General features: G+C 36.1%; 1 protein-coding gene across 1 annotated transcript in view; it reads right to left on the bottom strand.

Moving 5' to 3' along the window:
- The window catches only part of LOC145293101 (dynein axonemal heavy chain 3-like), a 404,365-nt gene that overhangs the window by 333,522 nt on the left and 48,319 nt on the right, over positions 1–22,524 (bottom strand). Inside the window, exons 10-13 of the mRNA XM_080139477.1 lie at positions 17,334–17,459; positions 15,330–15,525; positions 12,654–12,970; positions 6,572–6,677 (exon numbers count right to left, since the gene is read on the bottom strand). Of these exons, the coding sequence (XP_079995603.1) occupies positions 6,572–6,677; positions 12,654–12,970; positions 15,330–15,525; positions 17,334–17,459 (745 nt within the window). The remainder of the gene's footprint in view (positions 1–6,571; positions 6,678–12,653; positions 12,971–15,329; positions 15,526–17,333; positions 17,460–22,524) is intronic.

Below are 22,524 nucleotides of genomic sequence, written 5' to 3' on the forward strand. Positions count from 1 at the left end.
TATGCCGATTTTTTAGTATCGCACATGATCTCTTCTCCTAGCAAGCCGCAAGACCCCTGGTTGAGTACCCCTGTCATGTTATGGTTCTTACACGAAAATAGATTCGTTGCTCGTGAAAATCTCCCTGCTACTAAAAACAATTCATAACATTGATGCGTATCGTTGACAGAAGCCCACCCTTACAATCGTATAAGTGATCTGATGGCGACAGTATTAAAAAAAGAAAGAAAGGACGAACTAACTTGTTTGTGACTGTTGATTGTGCCACCACTATCAAATATTTACGATACATGAAAAGGGTATTTCTTGGAAACAATTTTTCGGTGAAAATGCTGTGCAGCACATCATGAATGGAAAAGCAATTCAGCATGTAGTTCGCGGCCATCTTCTCGTTGATCAGCGTCTTACACAAGTTAAAGATAAACTACTTTTGGCGTCACGATTTCAAACACCTATATATATATATATATATATATATATATATATATATATATATATATATATATATATATATATATATATATATATATATTATCCACATATTATGTCATCCACATACAGTACTGTTTCGTTGTATCACAACTCATCAGTGCGGCTAGACATACACCTTTCCCCAGCCGTGGATCGAACCTACAACAGTCGACATCTCTCACCATCAGGCCACGAATTAGTGCCGTAAATATTTCTCCTCGAGTGTGTATTAAATCCACACCCGCCCGTCGCAATAGTGCTCTAACCATCAGCTTGTTTACAAACAAATTAATAGTGGGCTTCACTTTATATATATATATATATATATATATATATATATATATATATATATATATATATATATATATATATATATATATATATATATATATATATATTCAAATTTTTTGTACCATTGTATTATAATAGACTTTGTAATTAGATAGTTACCTGTTAATATACCCAGTAGCTATAGAAACTTATCAACATCTTCCATTGGCATTTTTTGTTAATTGCTGTACGGAGTAATGTGCCTTCACCAGCAAGAGCTAACCTTAAGTCCGAGTGATGGTACACGGAATTAACCTAATCACAGCATCGGGCGTGTGCCGTTGTCTTAGACTCAAGAAGATCGATTACATCATTCGTGAACTCTTCGAGAAGAGACTGAGGAAACCAGAGGCGACCATCCAACCTCGTCTCTGTGAAGACGATCAAGGCCAAGCTATCACGTTGTGAAAGTTGTGACCAGAATAACTGTTGAACTTTCTTAGGTGTTTCGCGATCGGAAAGACCGAGAACGAACTCATATACCCGCGAACAACCCCTGGGGTATCGTCGGGTTATATCTAGTACCCGCTGTGACGTTTGGAGTCTTCGTCACGTTATATTTTAATTGCATTGAAATCAAAAAGTTTTTATTGTATTTAAACCAGAAGTTTTGGATCGCGTTCAAATCAAAAAGATTTTGATCACGTTAAGACCAAAACATTTTTGATTGCATTGAAACCAATTTTTAATTGCATTGAAACCAAAAGTTTGGGATCGCGTTCAAACCCAAAAGTTTTTAATCGCGTTCAAACCAAAAAGTTTTTAATCGCGTTCAAGCCAAAACATTTTGATCACGTTGAGACCAAAACATTTTTGATCGCGTTCAAACCAATTTTGGATTGCATTGAAACCAATAAGTTTTGGATTAGGTTGAAATCAAAAAGTTTTTGATCACGTTGAAACTAAAAAATTTGATCGCGTTGAAAAAAATGAAATAAGGTATTTTTAAAGAAATAAGAACGCATTAAAAAATGTATTTTGACTTTTTCCAAAAAATTGTTTAAAATTTAATGTTCATCTTTGTTACTTTGATCGTGATAGTTTCGAAATAGATTTGGTCAGTTTGAACTCGATCAAAACAGCAAGGTTCCAAAACGTTCGCCATTTTGGTGCACCGATTATTATCCTGATCAACACATTTTCGAATGTTCCCTTTCTGGAAGAAAGTTTATGGCTTTCAGTTGAATCTTTTTATCGTTCACAATGGCAAATGTTTGTTAACTCTCACGCATAAATCAAAACAATTTGCTTAGTGATAAAGAATTTGTTCACAGTCGAATATTAAAAGAATTCGCGTGGAATGAGAGGGATCAACTTTTCAAAGATAATGACGGCGATGATGATGATGATGATGATGATGATGATGATGATGATGATGCCTGAGAGTATGACAACAGAACAGATACTATATAATTCTCTACTCAAAGCGAGCCTTGAACGACAATAAACTATGTTAATTGATAGAAGTAATTGATAGAAGTTTTTGCTTTAAACAGACCGATACCAAATCTCCATTAGTATAGAAGTACAATAATACAATTAATAGAAGACATGAAATATTATTTTTCTTTTTTGCGTAGGTGACTTTATATTTCATCGAATCTGTTTCGAATTGTTTCAAAAATTATTGCAAACAAATATAAACAGTTAAAAATTCATGTGACTGCATTTATCTGTAAATGTTTTAATTCGAATAAACTTGATGGAAATTAACAAGATTTGAATTCTTCAATCAGAGTTTAACAAACTATGGCACACTGGTGTTCCACGGTGTTTCATGAAAATAGTCCAGTGAAAATACGGTTTGACAAATTCCAAGAAGGCGTTTTATGACTTTTTTTTATTACTATTATATGTGGGGAAAAACAAACTAAAAGTTTACCAAAATCTGATCACCACAAAGGTCCTAACTATGACATCATAAAACGATAACAGCTGTCGCGCTAAAAATGACCAATGTTTCCATATTTCAAAACTGTAGCTATTTCTTATAGAAGAGTTTGCATTACTATACTATTATCATACGATATATATGTCGATATAACAATTTTTATATAAAGTTTTATACTAACTACATGGACAGGCGAGGTCATAACGTCATCAATGAAGTCATGACGTACATTTCTAAAGATTATAGAATACACAGGACATTTTAAGACATATCGCATCACTGAATAACTGTGTCAGTTCAATAGTCACTATTTTCATCATCAGGCACTGCTTCCTCACTCATATTGTCACAATGCCCTTCTTGACATGGTCCACATATCCGTGAACAGATAAGTCTGTGTCTTTTGCAAGTGCATCGAGCTGTACTACCGCCACCAGAACAGTTGCAGTGAATTGTTTTCAGAAGTGTTTCTGGTGCATGTAAAGTAGCCATCATCATTGGAACTAGACCGTTTTTCTGCAGTTCCCATATTCATTCAGTAGTGTCCATGGCCTCACCATTGTAGATCCAAAGTAGCACTTGGAGGTAAATCCAAAGGGCATGATTCTTCATTGCAGAGGACATTAGTGACAGTCGTTTGGGTGTAACAAAGGTTTTGGCTGAACCAACTTTTTGGCAGACTAGAATACTTTATTGCAGACAGATTGTTTCGAAGTTTGCCCCCAAACAATGCCACTATCGGTTTACACCCAGCATTTTCAATCTCAGCTATGTTTTCTTAGGTGTGGAAAACGTCTTAGCACAGCTTTTTAAGACAGAATCTTCCTTCAACACTTTGTGTAGATGGAATTTTTCCAATTCCAAAAATCACAGAAGTGGTATCGCAGCCTGTGAATACATGCAGAATCAGAAAACTGCTACAAACATCGTATCCAAGCAACTTCTTCATAAACTTAATGTCGTATACTGTTGCAGGATTCCTTTATCTGAGTAGAAGTAAAGTTTGTTGTCATCGTTGGTTGAAGCGTGATGAAGTAACAGAACTAATGACATTAGTACCTTTAATGGATGACATTGACACTGTTGCCTTAGCAATCTCCACATCTGCATCCCCTTTTCATGTATTGCGTGTCAATTTCTGTCTTTTATTGTTTGTTTTCCACATTCGAAAAGAAATCCTCCTTTTTTTCCAACAAATTTCATTCTTTTAGCAATGTTCACTTTGTTACTTGTTTGATTTTGGCGGCATCTCTGATGGATAATGTCCTTAGTGTTTGATCCTCCAATGTAACCATCAAATACTATCATAGCCTAAACATGGTACTTTACTGTGAAAGATATCAGCGATTGAACAATATGTCTTTCCTTCTGACCACTTCAGTCGATGGAAAAGAAAACCTCTGTCAAGAACGTTATGTTCTACTTCTGGTACATCCTTGAGTTCTTCGTCATCTGAACTCTGTTCTTTTATAGCAGCCATCAGTTGTATTTTGTTTACGTAACAGATGTTTTGGCTCAAAGAGAGATGGTGGGTGAAAGTTCATCAAGGGAAAGATCAGCAGTTGAAATTTTGAAATACCAAAAGAAACATTTTCACACAAAGAAGTGGGGTCTATTGTTTGTCCGTAGCAATGTTAACTGCTACACTAGATACCAGGGTCTTGGCTTTCATAGACTGCTTGTACGAAAAGGAAAACATGGATTGATCCTCCATTGTTGCCACTATTTATTTGCCAATGGTAAACAGGCCATCGACATTCACACCCTATTTGCATTAACACCGGTGATAATGTTGCGAAAAGACACTTCATCAGAGAAAAGTGAAATGGTCTTGAGTTTATCTGCAATTTTTTCTAGGTCTTCACGATCTCATTGGCCCTTGCCTAGCTGTATTGTTCACGGGTGACAAAGCTCTGGTGAGTGACACCCTACATTATATCACTGTAGGAAGAAAACACTGACACAGACAAAGTCCACAAGGCCCTCTGATATTTGGACATTCCACTCCCTTTAGCGAGTCCATCGGTTTTTAAGGAGCGAATCAGAGCTTGCTCAATGACTATGTCGCAACCCAGGCCTGCCCAGTATTGATCAATACACCTTACAACATGCAAGCCATTCCTAAATCTATTGAACACTGACGGCATATTATGTTCCAGAATGGCCATTGACTGAAGGTAAAGGTAAGCCCGACTTCACAAAGTTTCCATCCCCAGCAGCTATAAAAATGTGCAAACATTCGGCTACAGCATGAAGGTGCATAAACCAGGATCCTGTACGATCGACCTCGGTAAGCTTCCTTGCAATTTCCACCATCTATTGGTAATTCAGCCATAGTTTACTGGTGCGAGAGTGAGTGGATAATTCATTTCTTTTGGTGGACAAGAGGTGGACAATTTCACTTAGGCAGGTAGAAGTGATGATCGAATTCAAGTCAATTTCCCCTGTCATTATCCATGCATACAACTGCTCAAGTTCTTGCAATAGGTCTGCAAAATCGAGATGATCGCAAAGTACTTTGTGACTTGTTGTGTAAGACGCTGATCAAAGAGAAAATGGGCACGAACTGCATGCTGAACTGCCTTTCCATTCGTGATGTGTTACACAGCATTTTCACCGAAAAATTGATTCCAAGATCTTTTTGATTCCACTCTCCTCATCCAACAACGTTTTTATGGTACCCATAAGATTCATCAACGTGTGGAATCTCCCAAGCATCAGGACAACATCTCGAACCGGGCTGTCTTCAGGCACCTCATGTTTGATTTCTAACGCTTTCCAGTAGAGTAGCTGATCGAATGTAACAACTACATCAGACCGGTGTTTATCAGAAAGGTTGCACAGATACTCAAAATTGGAGAAGATACATGACTTGTCTCAGGAATACATGTCAATAATTAGGCAGAAAGATTACCGAAGACAACTCTGGATGATCACAGTCTTTATGTAGCATATGCATCATTCCATTCCAGCTCGGTGCAGGCTGTCTGAAACGTAAGGACATTTTCCACAATGCATCAACCCGATGGTCAATAGCGTCGAGTAATGACAAGGGCTTGAATTTTATGTTTCGGCGTGTGTATTTTGTGAAATGGTATTCCCCTACATCAACTCTGCATTGTTCAACTATCTCCGAGTCCGCAGTTTTCTGTCTGAGAACAGTGCGACTGACTTTCCTTCCTGGAGTTACAGTAACTACCATCCCCATGACGTGGAAAGTCTCCCTCCCATCTAACGTGATGATATTATGATCAACGTTGTCCGCAACGAACAACAGTGCCGTATCCAGTCCGTCTATGGTATCACCGAGTACATTTTGGTCAACAGAAGTAGCAGTATTTTCATTGAATCGCTGAACTTCTAAATATGATGAACAATATCCTATGGAATATCAATCGTTAAAAAATAAATGTATAAAATAATAAATAGATGTATAACTAATACTATAATATAAAATAATATAATTATATAAAAATAAATGCATAAATGTATCTTTGAACCTACTACGTTATTTATATGAAAAATATGATAGATGCTGAAAGGCGACTCGCTTTATGTACAAAGACGTGACAGACACAGAAAGTCGCATTTAACATTTTATAGCTTTGGTGGCCATATTCTTTGACGTCACATTTTTGGTAATCGTATTTTTGGTAAACTTTTAGTATGTTTTTCCCGACATATAATACTACAAAAAAAAACAAAAAAAAACAAAGAAAAAAAACAATAAAATGTTTTCTTGAAATTTTTTCAGGATAAAAGTGTTGTTTTTTTTCGTATTTTGTTGGGCGAGTATCGTTTCCTACAAAAATAAAGAAGGCGTATCCATTAAAATACTTTTATCTCAGGAAATGTTTTGGGAATCTTAGAGAAACTAACCTCTTGAAAGGTGTCGATTGAATGTTCATCCTTGAGGAAAAGTGTCACTTCGTGATCCGCCTTCTTGTTAAGTAAGTTGGCATATTTCTTGTAATAATTTAGATATCTGTAAAGAAATGATATAGAGTAATTTATTCGATGAGTTCTTCAGAAAACGAAATAACAATAAGATATATAGAAGTAAAATCAACCAAGAAATGAAATTGGATGCGTTTGATTCCAAGTGTCTTGGAAAGATTCCAGGGATCAAATTGAGTGATCGAATTACCAATCAGGAAGTCAGAGATCACTTTAATCAACAGATAGTATCGTCAATAATCTGCAAACGACATCTAGACTAGCACGAAGATACTCTAAGGTTAGCCCTTGAGAAAATTGCCACTTTTCGATGGACACCTGATGGAAAGGAAGAGGAAGACCAAAAAAAAAAAAACGAACTGGAAACAGACAATTGAGAAAGACGTTATTTGCACGAGAATAAATTGGATAATATACTGTGAACCTGACTTGAGATCCAAAATGATAGTATACTTTGACTGACTTATGCGTCACAATATGTGTACGTTTTTAAATCTAAGACTAATGTTAAGAGATTTTTTTTGTTTTTCTTGTTGTTGTTGTTGTTGTTGTTGTTGTTGTTGTTGTTGTTGAGGAGTAATAATTTTTGTTTATTTCTGAAATTTGGTAAAGTTTTTTTTATTTCAATATATACTTGAGTCTACACAAGGGATATATTAGTCTAAATGAAAAAAACTTAACCCTTGTTTTGCAGCAAATAGTGTTTTTGTTTTGTTTTCTTTATTTAGACTAAGACTTGCAGGATGACGTCATTATGGACATAGTGTTGCCTAGGATGATATATATATATATATATATAATTTCCTTTTCACCAGACTATCCATTCACGTGAAATCACCTTTTTCTTCACCATATTCCCTCTGCTCCACTTTTTGTTATCAAGTAAGATCTTTGACTTACTTGCATTTTCATCAAATACTTTTGTATGCAAAATCCGATCCCGCATTTTGCTAATTCCAACCCTCTGATGAGAAGGAAAGTATTTCTTCGAAACTCAGCGGATTAAGAACTATCTACTTATTAAGTTTTTCCTTTCCAGATTAAATGTGGGTTTAACTCTTTTTCAAAGTGTTTTAACATGTTTTATTAACTATTTGCTCTTATACATACATACACACACACACACATATATATATATATATATATATATATATATATATATATTTAAACAGAGATGTGTGTGCCACAGACGGTTTCTGATTGGTTAATCCAATAATCACATCTCCTAAAAAACTATAGTTCCTACGTTCTTAAATTTACCATAAAATATTATGCCCTTATTTATTGTCCATCTTGGAAGGGTCTATATTTTCCCTAACTTGCCATTTACAAATTACAAAATTACGAAACTTACACCAGCCATCACAATCCAACCTCCGACACCACGTCCGCCATTCTGGCGGTAGCCGCACACACGTACACACAACATGAAAACAAACGCTGTCCTCCAAAGGACAGCTATTAGTACTACTACCTAGCACACACGCACACACGCACACATACACACGTTCACTACCGTCCTTGTGTACGTCACGTTGTTATGGCAACCAAGCCCACTGCCTTTTCACACCATTTGCTTATACTTTCTTTTACTACATTTTTTATTTATTTTTTTATTTATTAAAAGGTAAGAGAGTAATTCGGGTATGCATACTAAACTGTTAACCGTTAGTTTGCGTGTTCGATTCTGATCGATTCTACTTTTTTTTTTAATTCTATTTGTTTATTAAATCCTATCCGAAGCGGGGAGGGGCTATACCCTTTCCTTCCACCTCCCCCCAAGGATGGGTTCCTAACGGAAGGGCGTCCGATCCTCCACCCACCTACGGGCAAGCAGGGGGAGCTGGCCACCATCCTCCCACCAAAAGGGGAAGCCTGGCATTTTCTCACCCGAAAGCGGGGAGCTTGGCAGTTTCTCCGCCCAAAGGAGGGAGCCGGTGTCCCCCCAAGGGTGGGGGGTGAAGAGGCCAGGAGGAGGTGACTTTTTTCTTGGGGGGGGGGGGGAGAAGCCTCCAGGCACCCTCCTCCCTGAAGGTGGGGTTGGGGATTATCTCTCCCTGAAGGGGGGAGGCCGGCACCAAGCATGTAAATCCAGAGGGGTGACTTTTTTTGTTACCCCTCGGAGTGGGAAGAGGGCCGATCACCCAGGCAACGCCGGGTAACCCCTGTTAGTATATATATATATATATATATATATATATATATATATATATATATATATATGTGTGTGTGTGTGTGTGTGTGTGTGTGTGTGTGATACTTATATATATATGATATATATATATATCATATATATATATATATATATATATATATATATATATATATATATATATATATGGCGATGTGTTGGAACATTCTTGGGATTCATTCCTACTTATATTTATCATCTGTCCAATGTCTGGTATGAACCATGAAGTATTAAGACCGATGGCTCCTAATATTTCAATTGAGATAAGATGAAAAATGAAACGGTCAGTTCAGGGATGCGAGTGACACAATACAAAAAAATCTGAAATTGAGACGGATTTTCCAATCTGGGGGCGATCGGCATCGATCAATTTCTCAACCTGGACGGTCATGCTGCTGCTTAGTTTCCCAACTTGGAGGAAGCATGCTCCCACGCACAATTTCCTAATTCGGTCCTCTCTCATGAAGTTTAATGTAGAATGAACCCCCTTTTCCGGATCATTTTGCTTCTTTTTTTTAGGGCAGTTAACCAAAAATCTTTTTCTATGAGAGATAAATAGTTCTAAGACTACAGAGCACCATACATCAACATTTTTCCATTCGGTTTACGTAAAACGCCAGAAGTTGATGAAACTATGAGCCAATGAAATCGTAGCAGTCAAAAGATTTTAAAAAATCGTCCAAAAACTCATCAAAAAAATTGTTTGCTATAATTGGTTTATTACTTAAAAAAATATATTTATCTTAATTTGAACAAAAAAAATTTTTTAATCATAAAAAAGAAAAAATCCTAAAAAGAAAAAATCAAATAATTGTTTTGTTTGCTATAAGTTGTTTGCCATTAAAAAAAAATATTTATTCATGAAACTTACTTAACAATAAGTGTTTTTTCTTGATTTGAATTTTAGTTTTCTTAAAATTTCGTAAAAAATGTCCAATAATTCATTGCATTTTCTTCATAACAACAAAAAGAATATTGTTTTAATTTTTAATCAATTTTTATTGAATTATCTTTGAAATAAGAAAAATAAAAGGTTTTTCATTAAAAAAAAATTGGTCAGAATTTGCACGAAATAAAAACTTACGAATCTTTTATTCAGCCTCATCCGGTGTTTTACATAAACTACCTAGAGAAACAGCACATTCCTCATCTTTCTTCTATATTCCTATAAAGTTGATTTTTCCCGTGCTCTGACATTGATATTAAAAGTCTACATTTTCCATTTAAACATTATTAAAACGAACTTTTTAAAATACTCAGCGAGCGACTTCATGAAGTTTGTAGCAGACGAACTTGCAACAAGCACAGTAGCAGGAGTTAATTCTTGCGGCTCGAGATTTGTAAATCCATTTTCTCTCTGGCTTGTCCAATCACAAGCCAGCTTTCAATCACATGACCGAGTACATAAAAGGCAAAATCGGCAAGCAAACCATCTTTCTTTCTCCCTCGCTTTCGCTGGCAGCAGACATTCGCCTGGGCCTTTGGCCCCAGGCTAACGTGAGTACAACAAGCCAACATGGCTATCATCAAGACTTCCTTCCACATGCGCTTCACACACGTACTCTTTCCTACCACGAGCCACTAACCCTTTGTTCCATCTCTACTATCGGACGCACGCTCCTATAACACGTAAACACATTGAACACTTTTCTCTCTCTTTCAACAGGCCTGTCGGATATCTAATCTACGTCCTCACAACAGAAACTCTTTTCATGACTGCTATGGGCCCGTGGTGCAGTTGATAGAGACGTTGAATCTCTACGGTTCCAGATGAGAATTGTCTGAAGATAGCAGTTTCAACCTACCCAAAGCCGGCCAAAGGCTTACTTGGCCAAAAACATGGTGAGACGACAACAACTACGGATGGCAGTGATTGGTGAGAATGCAGTTAGGAGATTCGAAGTTCCTATCCATCGCGGTTACCACCTGACGAAGGCCAGAGGAATAGTTGGCCGAAATGTCGTGAAACAACAACTAATAAAGATGAGAATAATAGTCCGCAATAAATAAATTAATATAAATAATACTCATCTAAATAATGAATTGCAATTAAAATAATGATTATTGCAATATGTTTTTATTTATTTGCTGGCATACAAGGGCAAACGCCTTTCGTTCACCTCGTCAAAACCAACACGTTGTGAGATGACGTCATAACGGACATGGCGTTGCCTCGGACGATAGTTAGGGGGATTCATCTCCAGGTTTCATTAGTAATTTCGCCGATGCAACCTTCGGATTTTGTTCGACATTTCATGCAGTTTAACAGAAAGAATCTCTAGTTCGGCAAGATAAGATACACTTGAAGAAGGCCCGAGGTTACATCGACTAAAATGTTGGGAAAATAACACTCCAGATGATAACTATTGTTATATATTATTTAAATTTAAATCTATGTTAAAGAGTGTTATATCTACCTACCAATCATTACATAATTTATAATTGTCAGACTATAATAAAAAATCCCAAATACAAATAAGTTCAAAGAAAGTTTTAATACAAAAAAACGTCTTCTTCTTCTTCTTCTTCTTTCTTCTTTTTCTTCTTCTTCTTCTTCTTTCTTCTTTTTCTTCTTCTTCTTCTACTTCTCTTTTCTTCTTCTTTGTTTTCTTTCTTCTTTTTCTACTTTTCCTTTCTTCTCCTTCTCTTTCCTTCTGCTACTTCTCCTTTCTTCTTCTTCTTCTTCTTCTTCTTCTTCTTCTTCTTCTTCTTCTTCTTCTTCTTCTTCTTCTTAAATTCTTTTTTCTTCTCAGGGTTAGATTTCGTCATTTGTAGTATCCACATTTTTCTATCAGACACCAATTGTTTCCAATTCCTTCGAGGTCTACTCATTTTTGTAGACGATCTACTTCCATTAAAACCAAATTTCTTGGGATTTGTTTATATGGAAATCGCTTCAGACAAAGCATGAAGCCACTCGATGTAAAGAGCTAAAAAATACGACTACAAAGCCAAAAGCTTGCCAAGGACTAAAGGACAAAATAAATCAAACGAGAGTTACGCAGCTGCTGAAAGTAAACCCAAGATCTATTTTCTACTGTTTTTCTGAAAAAAAATGCACTTGACTGAACCAATTTAATCTTTTGCTTCGAATACGTCCATATTGTTAGATGATTTATAAGTTTTCAGTTGTCCAATATAGTCTTACAATCATAGATCTGTCAGTTCGGCTAATGGAACTGGAATCTGTAGTCCATGGTTCTTTTAATCATCTCTGAATATTTTAGGAGATTCTTTCTTTTGTTGTTGCTTTTCAAACATCCTTTATGTATGCCATAGTGTTCTTCCTAATAGATCACTTGGTGCTACTCGATTAGGCTGTCTGAAGATACTGGCTTCTTGACTTAAATGCACCAAACATGGATGTTATTTTTTTCTCTTTGCAAAACTCAATCATGTTCTACAAAACCAACAACAAAAACAATTTTTCTCTAAAAAAAACAACCAAACTCCATGAATAAATATTTGAAGATATAAACAACATGAAGCATATTTTTTTTCAAAAATTACAGAATTCGACATTAAATAACCCGAAAAGGGTTGATATACCATAAAACAAAACAACCAAACAAAACTCCATGAATAAATATTCTAATATATAAAAAAAAATTGAAGCATGAACATTTTTTCCAAAATTACTGAATTCGGCATTAAATAACCCTAAAAAGTTAATATGTCGTAAAACAAAACAACCAAACCAAACACCGTGAATAAATATTTGAGAATAAAAACAATTTCAAGCATAAAAGCTTTTTTCATTACCCCCCCCCCCCCATATACACATTCTATGATATAAATATAAAGTAAACTTACTTATTTGGTCCAATGGTATTTTTCTTGAATATCTCGATCGCTTCTTCGACGATTTCCGTCACCTGTGACTCATCAGCATCTGGCGAACGCAGGTGAAGCTGTTGAGTACGCATATCTGTAAAGAGTTCACACTCTACACGTGATATCCCCGTGGCACTGTAAATGATCTCACAAAAACAGTCGATTAATAAATTTAAAACGTCCTCGAATGGGGGATTGAAAACAATCTTGGTTTCTTCGACTCTCAGGTTGATCACCATAACGGATGGCATGACGTACTGCAGCTCATCGTAACGTTCGCCAAAATCGTTGCCTTTCTGAAAGTAAATAACAAACGGCTCAAAATATTAAAGATGACTCTGATATATTTAGAAAACTTTCATCGATTTTTTGGGTATCAAATGCGTTAAATATTTTGGTGACTTACTTTTTATTTATATACAGTTTGAAAAAATAATTTCTTCTGTTTCTTGCAATTTTTCGTTTTATTGGATCATCTGGATTACCATTCACATCTTCAATGTCATTTTAACAACGTTCGACCGATATAATCGCCGACTTTTTTCAAGTGAATCTTGCCGAACTCGGGAATTTTGCTGTCGAACTCTGGAATCCACAGGGAATTTCGAATTGAACCATTTATTCAATTAACGGGAGTAGCATGCACTAATTCCGTCAGCCATGATCGGGCAGATATACTAAGTAACTTGTACTTTTATTCTGAGTATCTGTTGTAGAGACTTCCCCATACAAAAGATATAAACTCTTCCGAACTGTATAAATAAACTTAGAGCTACGACACTCAGGGTGATCAGGGTACTTTAGTAGTCCGCCGTCTTGGAGGAATTTACCATGATGATTGCTCTTTGTATATGATGTTTTTTGTTTCAATATATTTTAGCTTTTCTAACTCATCTCTGTGTCCGTGTTTTCCTTAGTGACCCTTTCAGGGCTAAAGCATTCATATAAAGTACTTTGTAAAATTCAGTTTTAAGTGAGGCTCTTCTGGCGGTTCAAGGTTCAACCCTTAGTGTCGGAGATACGCAAAATGGGAATTCTATCCTGTCATAACTGACAAAACGAGACTAAACCAGTGGACTCAACTAGAGAAGATGTAGAAATTAAGATTAACTCCGAGTGGGAATTTGGCATTATGGCGTTTCTTTCAGAGGAAGATGTCTTCATTTACAGTGTGACGACCACAAGAGGAGGAAATAAGTGAAATGGGGTATGTCCACATTTGTCTGGTGTGCTACGCAGACGAGGAATATTATATACAACGTTTTTAAAATAAAGTTTCATGCTCATCTGTTTATTCTTGTAAAAACATGTGTTCTTCATCGTAAAATGGATGTTTCTGTTATTAACGGAACACGTGTTTGCATAAACTTTTTCACATTAACATTTATGACTAAAATGACTTTTATATTTCACCCGTCTGTTTAAAAGTATGTATGTATGTATGTATGTATGTATGTATGTATGTATGCATAAAACTTTCGACAGAGGCCACGGATTTTCACGAGATCGGTATCATTTTTAAGTTCGGCGTTTTGAACGACACATATTGAAAAATTGGCCCAAAAATTAATTCCTTCACGCTCAACTGGGCAGTTATCTACAAGGAGGGGTCGAATTTTGCGAGCCATATTTTCAAGTCATCGTATCGGTTGGATTGACTTTGCCTAATTTTAACGTTCCGAACTTCCGGTCGTATTGTGGAGTGGCAGTAAGACGTCAGATTTTCTTTCTTTTCCACCTTCGCGTCACAGGTTCGAACCTGCCTGCCTACTTACTACCAATTTTTTTTCTTTGTTGCTCAACACACACCTCCAAACACCCGGGCAACGCCGGGCAACGCCGGGCAACGCCGGGCAACGCCGAGCACCCAGGCTATTACTTATATAAATGTTTTGTTATTTAATCATATTTCCTTAGTTTTTCATTTACAAAGCTATGTTTCTGTTAACACTTGATAAATGGTGACCCTAATCAATGTTTGATCTATTTCTACTTTGATGTGCATGTAAGTCCATTTATATTCTGCATTTTCTTCTTTTGTTGTTATATAACTTTTATAATTAACCATCAACGTGGTTCTTGGCATTTTTCAAAGATGCTAATTTCGTCGAAAAATATCATTTGAAGCCAAGAGCTGCACTACACGTTTTCAACTTCAGTCAAATTTTCATTACAACGTAATCTTTTAATGAATAACATTAATTCCATTATTAACATTTCATTAATCTCAATAATGTAATCAATGTCACTAATGTCATTTATGTCGATAATGTCATTAATGCCAATAATGTTAATTATGTCAATAGTATCTTTAATGTCGATAATGTCAAGAATGCCATTAATGTCATTAATATCGGTTTTTCCATTAATGTCATTAGTATCCTTAATGTCAACAATGCCATTAATGTAAATAATGTTATTTATGTCATTAATGTAAATAATGTCGTTAATGTCAATAATCTCATAATTGTCAATAATATCAATACTTTCATCAATGTCAAGGATGTCAATAATGACATTACTGTCTTTAATATCAATAGTGCCAATAATATCATATCAGTAGTTTTAGTTTAGCAACTCCATTTTCTAAAGATCATAAGTGACATCAATTTACCAATTAATGCAAAAAAGGAAACAAAAAAAAATGGTACGTACAATATGAATTTCCAAAAATTTCAAAACATCCTGGAGGGAATTAATGACCATGCTCCTTAACTGGATCGACATGATTGAACCAACACAGGCAAAGAATTGTTTCACCAAATTCAACGAATCAACATCATTCTGTGGCACCAAATGGTACCACAAATCCTTCCGTTCAAGAAACACTTCAGCGCATGCAGGGATCCAGCTGTCAGTGAGGAAACAGAAAAAGATGAAACACTTTCAATAAAATCAATCAATCTCAACTACTAATCAATCTATTATCTATCTGTTATATAGTTGGAAACCTGCGCCAGTAAATAGCGATTAAGTCAGCTAGTGTGAATTTTGACGAGGGTCGCATTAGTGCAGGTCAAGATAACCTAGATAAATGGAAATGCACCGAGGGGCAGGTGACGTGATTTGAAGTGAGGACTAATGGTCAACTCTCTAAACCAAACGGGCTAGAAACAAGCCGAGCATGTAAGGTTCCCCTCCATGAATGAAAAATTTACTTTCACCATAACTAATGATTGTGCAAAATTTCAGAAAATCCAAGGCATGGTTATTGAGAAAAGTGTGAACAAATTAATGGATGAACGGTTTAAGGGCAATTTTACCCCTATGATTCACCCTAGGAGGGAAAGCAGAGTTATCCTGGAAATTTTGTTCTGGAAAAAAATTTACTATTACCATGACTAATGTTTGTGCAAATCTTTTTTTAAAATCCAAGGCGTGGTTAATTTTTTTTTTTTTTTTTTTACACAGTGATCACCACTTATCAAGGCCCGGAAGCCACTCAGGGATAAGGGTTATTGCAAGTACATTACGTTAGTGTGGAGATTTGATGTAGTGTTTACTTGAGGGGGCGGTTCAAATTATGATTAAAATGATTAAAATAAAGAAATAATTAAAATTTATTGAAATTTGTAATTAAATTTGTGATAACTTTTGGAAAATGTGTACTTACTTTACTCATCTGACCTGCATAAAATTTGTTCAAATTTTTTAAATGATCAACAGATGAAATGGAGACAGAATGGCAATTGTATTTAATTTAATATGCTTTAAAGAATGATTACTGCCTAATTACATTTATATATATATATGATAAAATTGTGAACAAACGAATGGCGGAACAGACGAACAGGAGTAAATTACTAGGTCCAATCCCTCCTCTTTGAGATGACGTCATGTGTTCGAGCCAGAAAACAATGGGTTTCTTGTCAGTTTTCTCTGAGAAGTCAAGCCATGCAGACAACGTCTACTAATGTAGATAATCTAAGTGAATTTCACCCCGAGACTCTGTCCGCCGTCAACTATTCAACAATGTGGCAAATGAGTAATGAATTGAGCCTTCAATCTCCACACTTTTCACACACGTTTGTTTCGTTGCGATGAAAATTTAGAATAACTATAAGGAAAAGAGATTTGCTTTCTATGCACGATTACAACCATCAACGCAATACAGAAGATGATAGGTGAGGTAAAAATGAAAAATGGCATCGATTTATTTCTATTTGGTAAAAATGCCGACATTTGATGAATGCATCTACTTTGAAAGTTAGTTTCAATAAAGTTGTGTGACATTTTCCGCCTACGAGGTTTTTAATTGGCTTAAACGATCTGTTGCACGTGTTCGTCCGCCAGTACTTAACCCCCTCCCTTCCCTCCACCTCTCCTTTTATGCGCTGAGATAATCTCATTTACAAAGAACCGACGAGAGTCTGCGTTACTCACTCGTGATCGTCAACCAGAAAAGCAACTGTGAGTCGCCATTTTTTTCTTGTAAGCGACCAAACCCTACAAAGCACACACACGCTAGTAAGTTATGATTTTCTCTACAATGCAGTTTTGGTCCATTTATGAAAATGTTATTCTCATTTTACAATGCCGCTTTTATTGTGGAAATTTGGTCCAAAAACGTTCGGATTTGGATTTGGGTTACCCTTAGCGTACTCTTAATCTGACCTGTTTGACGAAGAAAGAAAGTTAATTAGATTTTCTTTGAATTACCTTTTTTTAAGTACATCTTGGGATGCAGTACATTGCGTCTTCACCAAGGTTTGGAATTCACTTGGCAACAATGGAAGTTCGGCGTTTATCAGATGCTCAAAGTCAACGAATCTTAAATCACAGAAACTGATTTTTTTTGTAGAAAAAAAAACAAAGAAGTTAAATTAGTTAAAGACAAAAACCATAAAAAAAACATTCAAAATAATGATTTAAAAAAATAATCAATAAATATACTTACTTTTATTTTACTTCAGTCAAAATTCTCAGAAATCAAGATACCCCCTTCAATATATATATATATATATATATATATATATATAGTCATCCGCATAGATTACTGTTTCGCTGTATCACAGCTCATCAGTGCGGCTAGACAAGCAACTATCTCAAGTCAGGATAGAAACTTGACTGCCTAAACGACAGTCGGTGCTTCTAACCGTTATGTTATTCGGCTGCTACTATTGTATAAAAGGAACTGTGTGTCTTTGAGTTCGTTCTCTATGGACTCCAAAACGGCTGGGCCGATTTTTAAAAAATTTCACACAAATGTACCTCATGTGTATGGCAGTGTTCTTAGATAGATTTTATACTGCAATGCCTCCGATAATTATCGAAAATCGATAATCAAAAAAAAAACATTAAAAATAGAACAGTCCAATTTTGACCGGTTACTACTTTTACAAAGTCTAACATCACAAGTGCATTTGAGAAATTTTATCACCGCACAAACAAATGTGTTCGACATATAACATCAACAGTAGTTTTTTTTTTATATAATAGGGATGCTTCCGAAATGAATGATTGAAACGTGATACCCATTATATATAAAACTAATTTTAAAAATCAACAGTAGGTTTCCTACAGTACAATGTATTATGGACTAAATCAGTACAGGGAAGAATGTGATAATTTTTGCCTTGGGTCGTCGGCCTGATATTCGATATTCTATTAAAGTTCTTTTTAATCTCTCAAGCACTGAGTTTTTTTTTTTGTTTTTTTTACACAGTGATCACCACTTATCAAGGCCCGGAAGCCACTCAGGGATAAAGGTTATTGCAAGTACACTACGTTAGTGTGGAGATTTGATGAAGTGTTTAATTAAGGGGGCGGTTCATTAGGAATTTGTTAACATTGGACTTGAAGACATCCAAGTTGTAGTCCGGAGGGAAGAGGCAGGCCAAACAGAGTTCCACAGGCGTGCAGTTCTAAGAAAGAAGCTTTGTTCATGGAATTCGCGTTTTGATTTAGGCACAGATATAGAGTGGGGGAAATTTTTCACAGTGGATTCAGCTAGATGGGTGTTTTTCGTGAAAGATTGGCGAGGGGGGACCAGAGATTGGAGTTCAGACGAGCACCTGCCATGAAAATAACGATAAAACAAGGATAGGCTCGCAACGTCTCTTCTGTGGGAGAGAGGTTGCAGGGTAGAGAAAAGGGCATCCCCCACTAAGCCACGAAGTCTATTTTGTACTCTGTCAAAGCATGATAGGCTGTTTTTGGCCGCTCCTGCCCAGATATGGCAACAGTATTCCATCCTTGGACGTACTTGGCTTTTATATAGATAGAGAATTGTATCAGTAGTGAGATATCTTCTGGAGCGGTAGAAGGATCCCACCATCTTTCCAACAACCTTGGCAACAGACTTGATGTACGTGTTCCATTTCAGATCAGGAGTAAAGGTCAAACCCAGAAGCTTGTCAAAACACTGAGCCTCACCCAGACGAGAGCCATCCATCACAATTGATGCCAGCTGGGGATCAGAGCGTTGATGATGTAAGGATAGGAGTTTGGTTTTGGATGCATTAAAGGTAACCAGCCACATCTTCCCCCACTGAACCACTCGTTCGAGATCAGAGGAGAGAGAATCCAAGAGAACTTTGTCATTTACAGCCTTTGATGTGTTGCCGTAGATGGTCGTGTCATCAGCATAGATGTCAACGAATGATTTAAGTATGTGTTTAGGGAGGTCATTGATGTAGATCAGGCAGAGAGTTGGGTCCAGGATTGACCCCTGAGGGACTCCAGCATTTATATTGCAGGCCTCCGATTTTTGTCCATCTACTACTACTCTTATGAGCCTATCGGAGAGAAATGATTTAATGATTGAGAAAACATTTCCAGTTATACCGTAGCTGGAAATCTTGTGAAGTAGACCCTTATGCCATACCTTGTCGAGTTAATAAAAGAGTTGAGAACTCTCCCCAATCGACCATTTAAATATGTTATGATATATGTTTCTTCTATTTTCTTGGTCTTACTGGATTCCAGGACAAGAATTCATCTTGTCTGGTTGAATATCCGGCTTCATGCTGTTTACGCAAAAGTGGTATCTCCTTCTTTCTATTTCGCCCGAATGGGTCAGAGGGGATTGCAAATTTCATTGTTATGATGACTGAACTCATGCATTCACAACCTAAAAATGTCATATTTCTGTTGCAGATATTGCTAAGAAAACATACCCTGTCATCGACATGCGTCAGAAGCAGAGATGCATCATTGAATTCGTGGCAAAAACGTATTGAGAATGGTGGTGATTGCTTGCTTGTACTTGTACTTGTAGCGGCATTCACCTAGGATAGGTTCAGCGGGTTCCAGTGGTGTTAATTGCATCTTGCGTCAAAGCCATCCACCCTCGTCGGTCAATAACAGAGTCAGCAGCATGATTCAGATGTTCACGATCCAGCCCTTCATGATCCAGCCATTCATGATTCAGTGACAGACACCAAAAACACAAAGATTGGACACAATCTCCATATCTGCCTTGAATGTTGCGAGCCAAGTCTTAAGTTGACCACTTTGGCGCTTCTTCTAACCAGTCGGTGCATTGGGTGCCACCAATAGACAGATGAACTTATCTCCCTGCGGCGCAAGACATGACCAAACCACCGGAGTTTACTTTTTCAGCAGGGAGTGGTGACTACATGGAAAAATAAATTCTGGAGCACAAAAGGTTGCTCGTTTTATGGTGCCATTCCCGTCTTTATAGTTCTTCAACTTTTTGAGTTAAAACAATGGGAGGACTTACTTTTGGAACGACCCTCATATTTACAGACATTGTAAACGTTCAAGATCCTCAATTGCAATATTACGATCTAAGAGTTAAAAACCAAACTGAAACTAAAACTCTAAAACAAAATAAGTTTAATTTATAAACAATTGTGTCAATCATTTTATGTTCTGATACAATTGAATGAGTTTTAGTCAAAATGTCTGCATTTTGTATGTTTTAATGCATTTCTGCTGTTTAAACAAACACTGATATACAAAATTATAATGCTATGTATTTATTGCTGGTGCCAATAAATAAGTAGGACTGAGTGATAAAATACGACACGTACACACAAATTTAATAAGATGGCTTGCTCAAACCTGATTACCAGTCGACTGACTATCTCAATTTCAGGTTGATGATAATTGTATAACAATTTGTTACACTGATGCATCCATCTGCAAATCGGGATTTTGCCTTTACTGTCAATATAAACATGCATGCAGCTAACCTATGGATAAGGTAGTTTCCATTCAATCAACAATTATTTTATTTCCAACAATCCAGCGTGTGTATTCTGGTCAGGTGGTTTAAACTCAATCAACAATTATTTTATTTTTGACAATCAATCAGGTTGTTTCTTCCAGCCAAGTGCATGTCTGTGTCAAGTATGTTTACTCTTCCTAGGTGATCTTTTAGAATGTCCAGTCCAGATATTCAACAGATATATATATATATATATATATATATATATATATATATATATATATATGTACACCCACATATAGTAGTAGTGTGCGGGTGTACATGCCTATATGTTTACATATGCGAGTGTGTTCGTGGGGTACGTGGGTGTCCAATTCAAAGTTTTATTAAATACTTGGTTTTGAATAGAGGTCACACAAGTTGCTGACTATTCCAAGTCAAAAATGTTGGAAGGGTCATATTCAAATAGATCTTAACCTTATTGCCTATACCTGTGCCCCTCCTGCTGCTAACCCTACCCGTCCTACACTCATGTTTCCATCATTCACACTGAGAAAGACCGCAGGATTGGTCGAAAATTATGTACTTTTGAAAGAAACATTCTCGTTTTTTTTTTTCCAAAGACTTTTTGTATTCCTACATGTCAACACATAGGAAATAAATACAGAAAAGATATAAATATTTATATATTTTTCGTACTGATTTTATATATATATATATATATATATATATATATATATACATATATATATACTTAAGCCGAAAAACAAATTTTAACTGATAAAACAATGCTATTAGAATAAAAATATCTCTACCTAATTAAGGGGGAAAAAAATTAGAATAAGTTAAAAGGATAAAGAGTAAAGTTACATAAGGATTTTATTACATTATCAAGTCAATAAGAGTTACTGAAAGTGGAATAGGGAAGAAACTTATTTAGGTCATTGCATTTCAAAGCTAAATGCTTCTCGTCAAAAGAGTAGAGAAAGACGACATTATACAAATATATGGGTAAAAAGAGAAAATCCGCTTTAAAAACTATATATATTTATTTTTATTTATAGTATTTTCATTTTAAGGATGGCAGACATGTTTCTAAAAGCTCTGTGAATTCAACTTATTTTTTTGTATGTGTTTAATTCAATTTAAAAAAAAAAAAGATGGTGCATAAAGGAAAAATATCTCAATTACAAAATATTTGTAGAATTTGTTGTTTTGTACGTTTTTCATTACCTCTCACTATTCTTTTTTCTTTTTAGTCAGGGTTGGCCATTTTTTTAGTGTTGTTTTCATTCCAAACAAGGCACAGTGCCACTTAGGATTAAGGGGCTACTATTTAGGGCCATATCTACAGGGACATGGTATAGGGACTTGAGCAACAAGATGTCTGTTCACACTACACTTGAACTTCTGCATGTCAGTACAGTCAGGGAAGCAGGGAACAGGAGGGAATTCCACAGTCTAGCATTAAGGGGTTACTAATAAAGGCCAGATTTACTGGGATACTATGTAGGGAGTTGACCAGCGAGATATATGTTCACATTACACTGGAACTTCTGAATGTCAGTACAGTCAAGGAAGCAGGGCCTGGGAGAGAATTCCAAAATCTACCAGTTCAAGAGAAGAAGCTATTTGAGAACAAGGCTTTATGGCATCTAGGGATCTCTAATGTAGGGGTAGGATTTTTCTGCTTGTCAGGTTTGTTGGAGATATTTA

This window comes from Euprymna scolopes, chromosome 14, assembly GCF_053919585.1.
Source record: "Euprymna scolopes isolate OS-2025 chromosome 14, ASM5391958v1, whole genome shotgun sequence".
NCBI classification, from domain to species: domain Eukaryota; kingdom Metazoa; phylum Mollusca; class Cephalopoda; order Sepiida; family Sepiolidae; genus Euprymna; species Euprymna scolopes.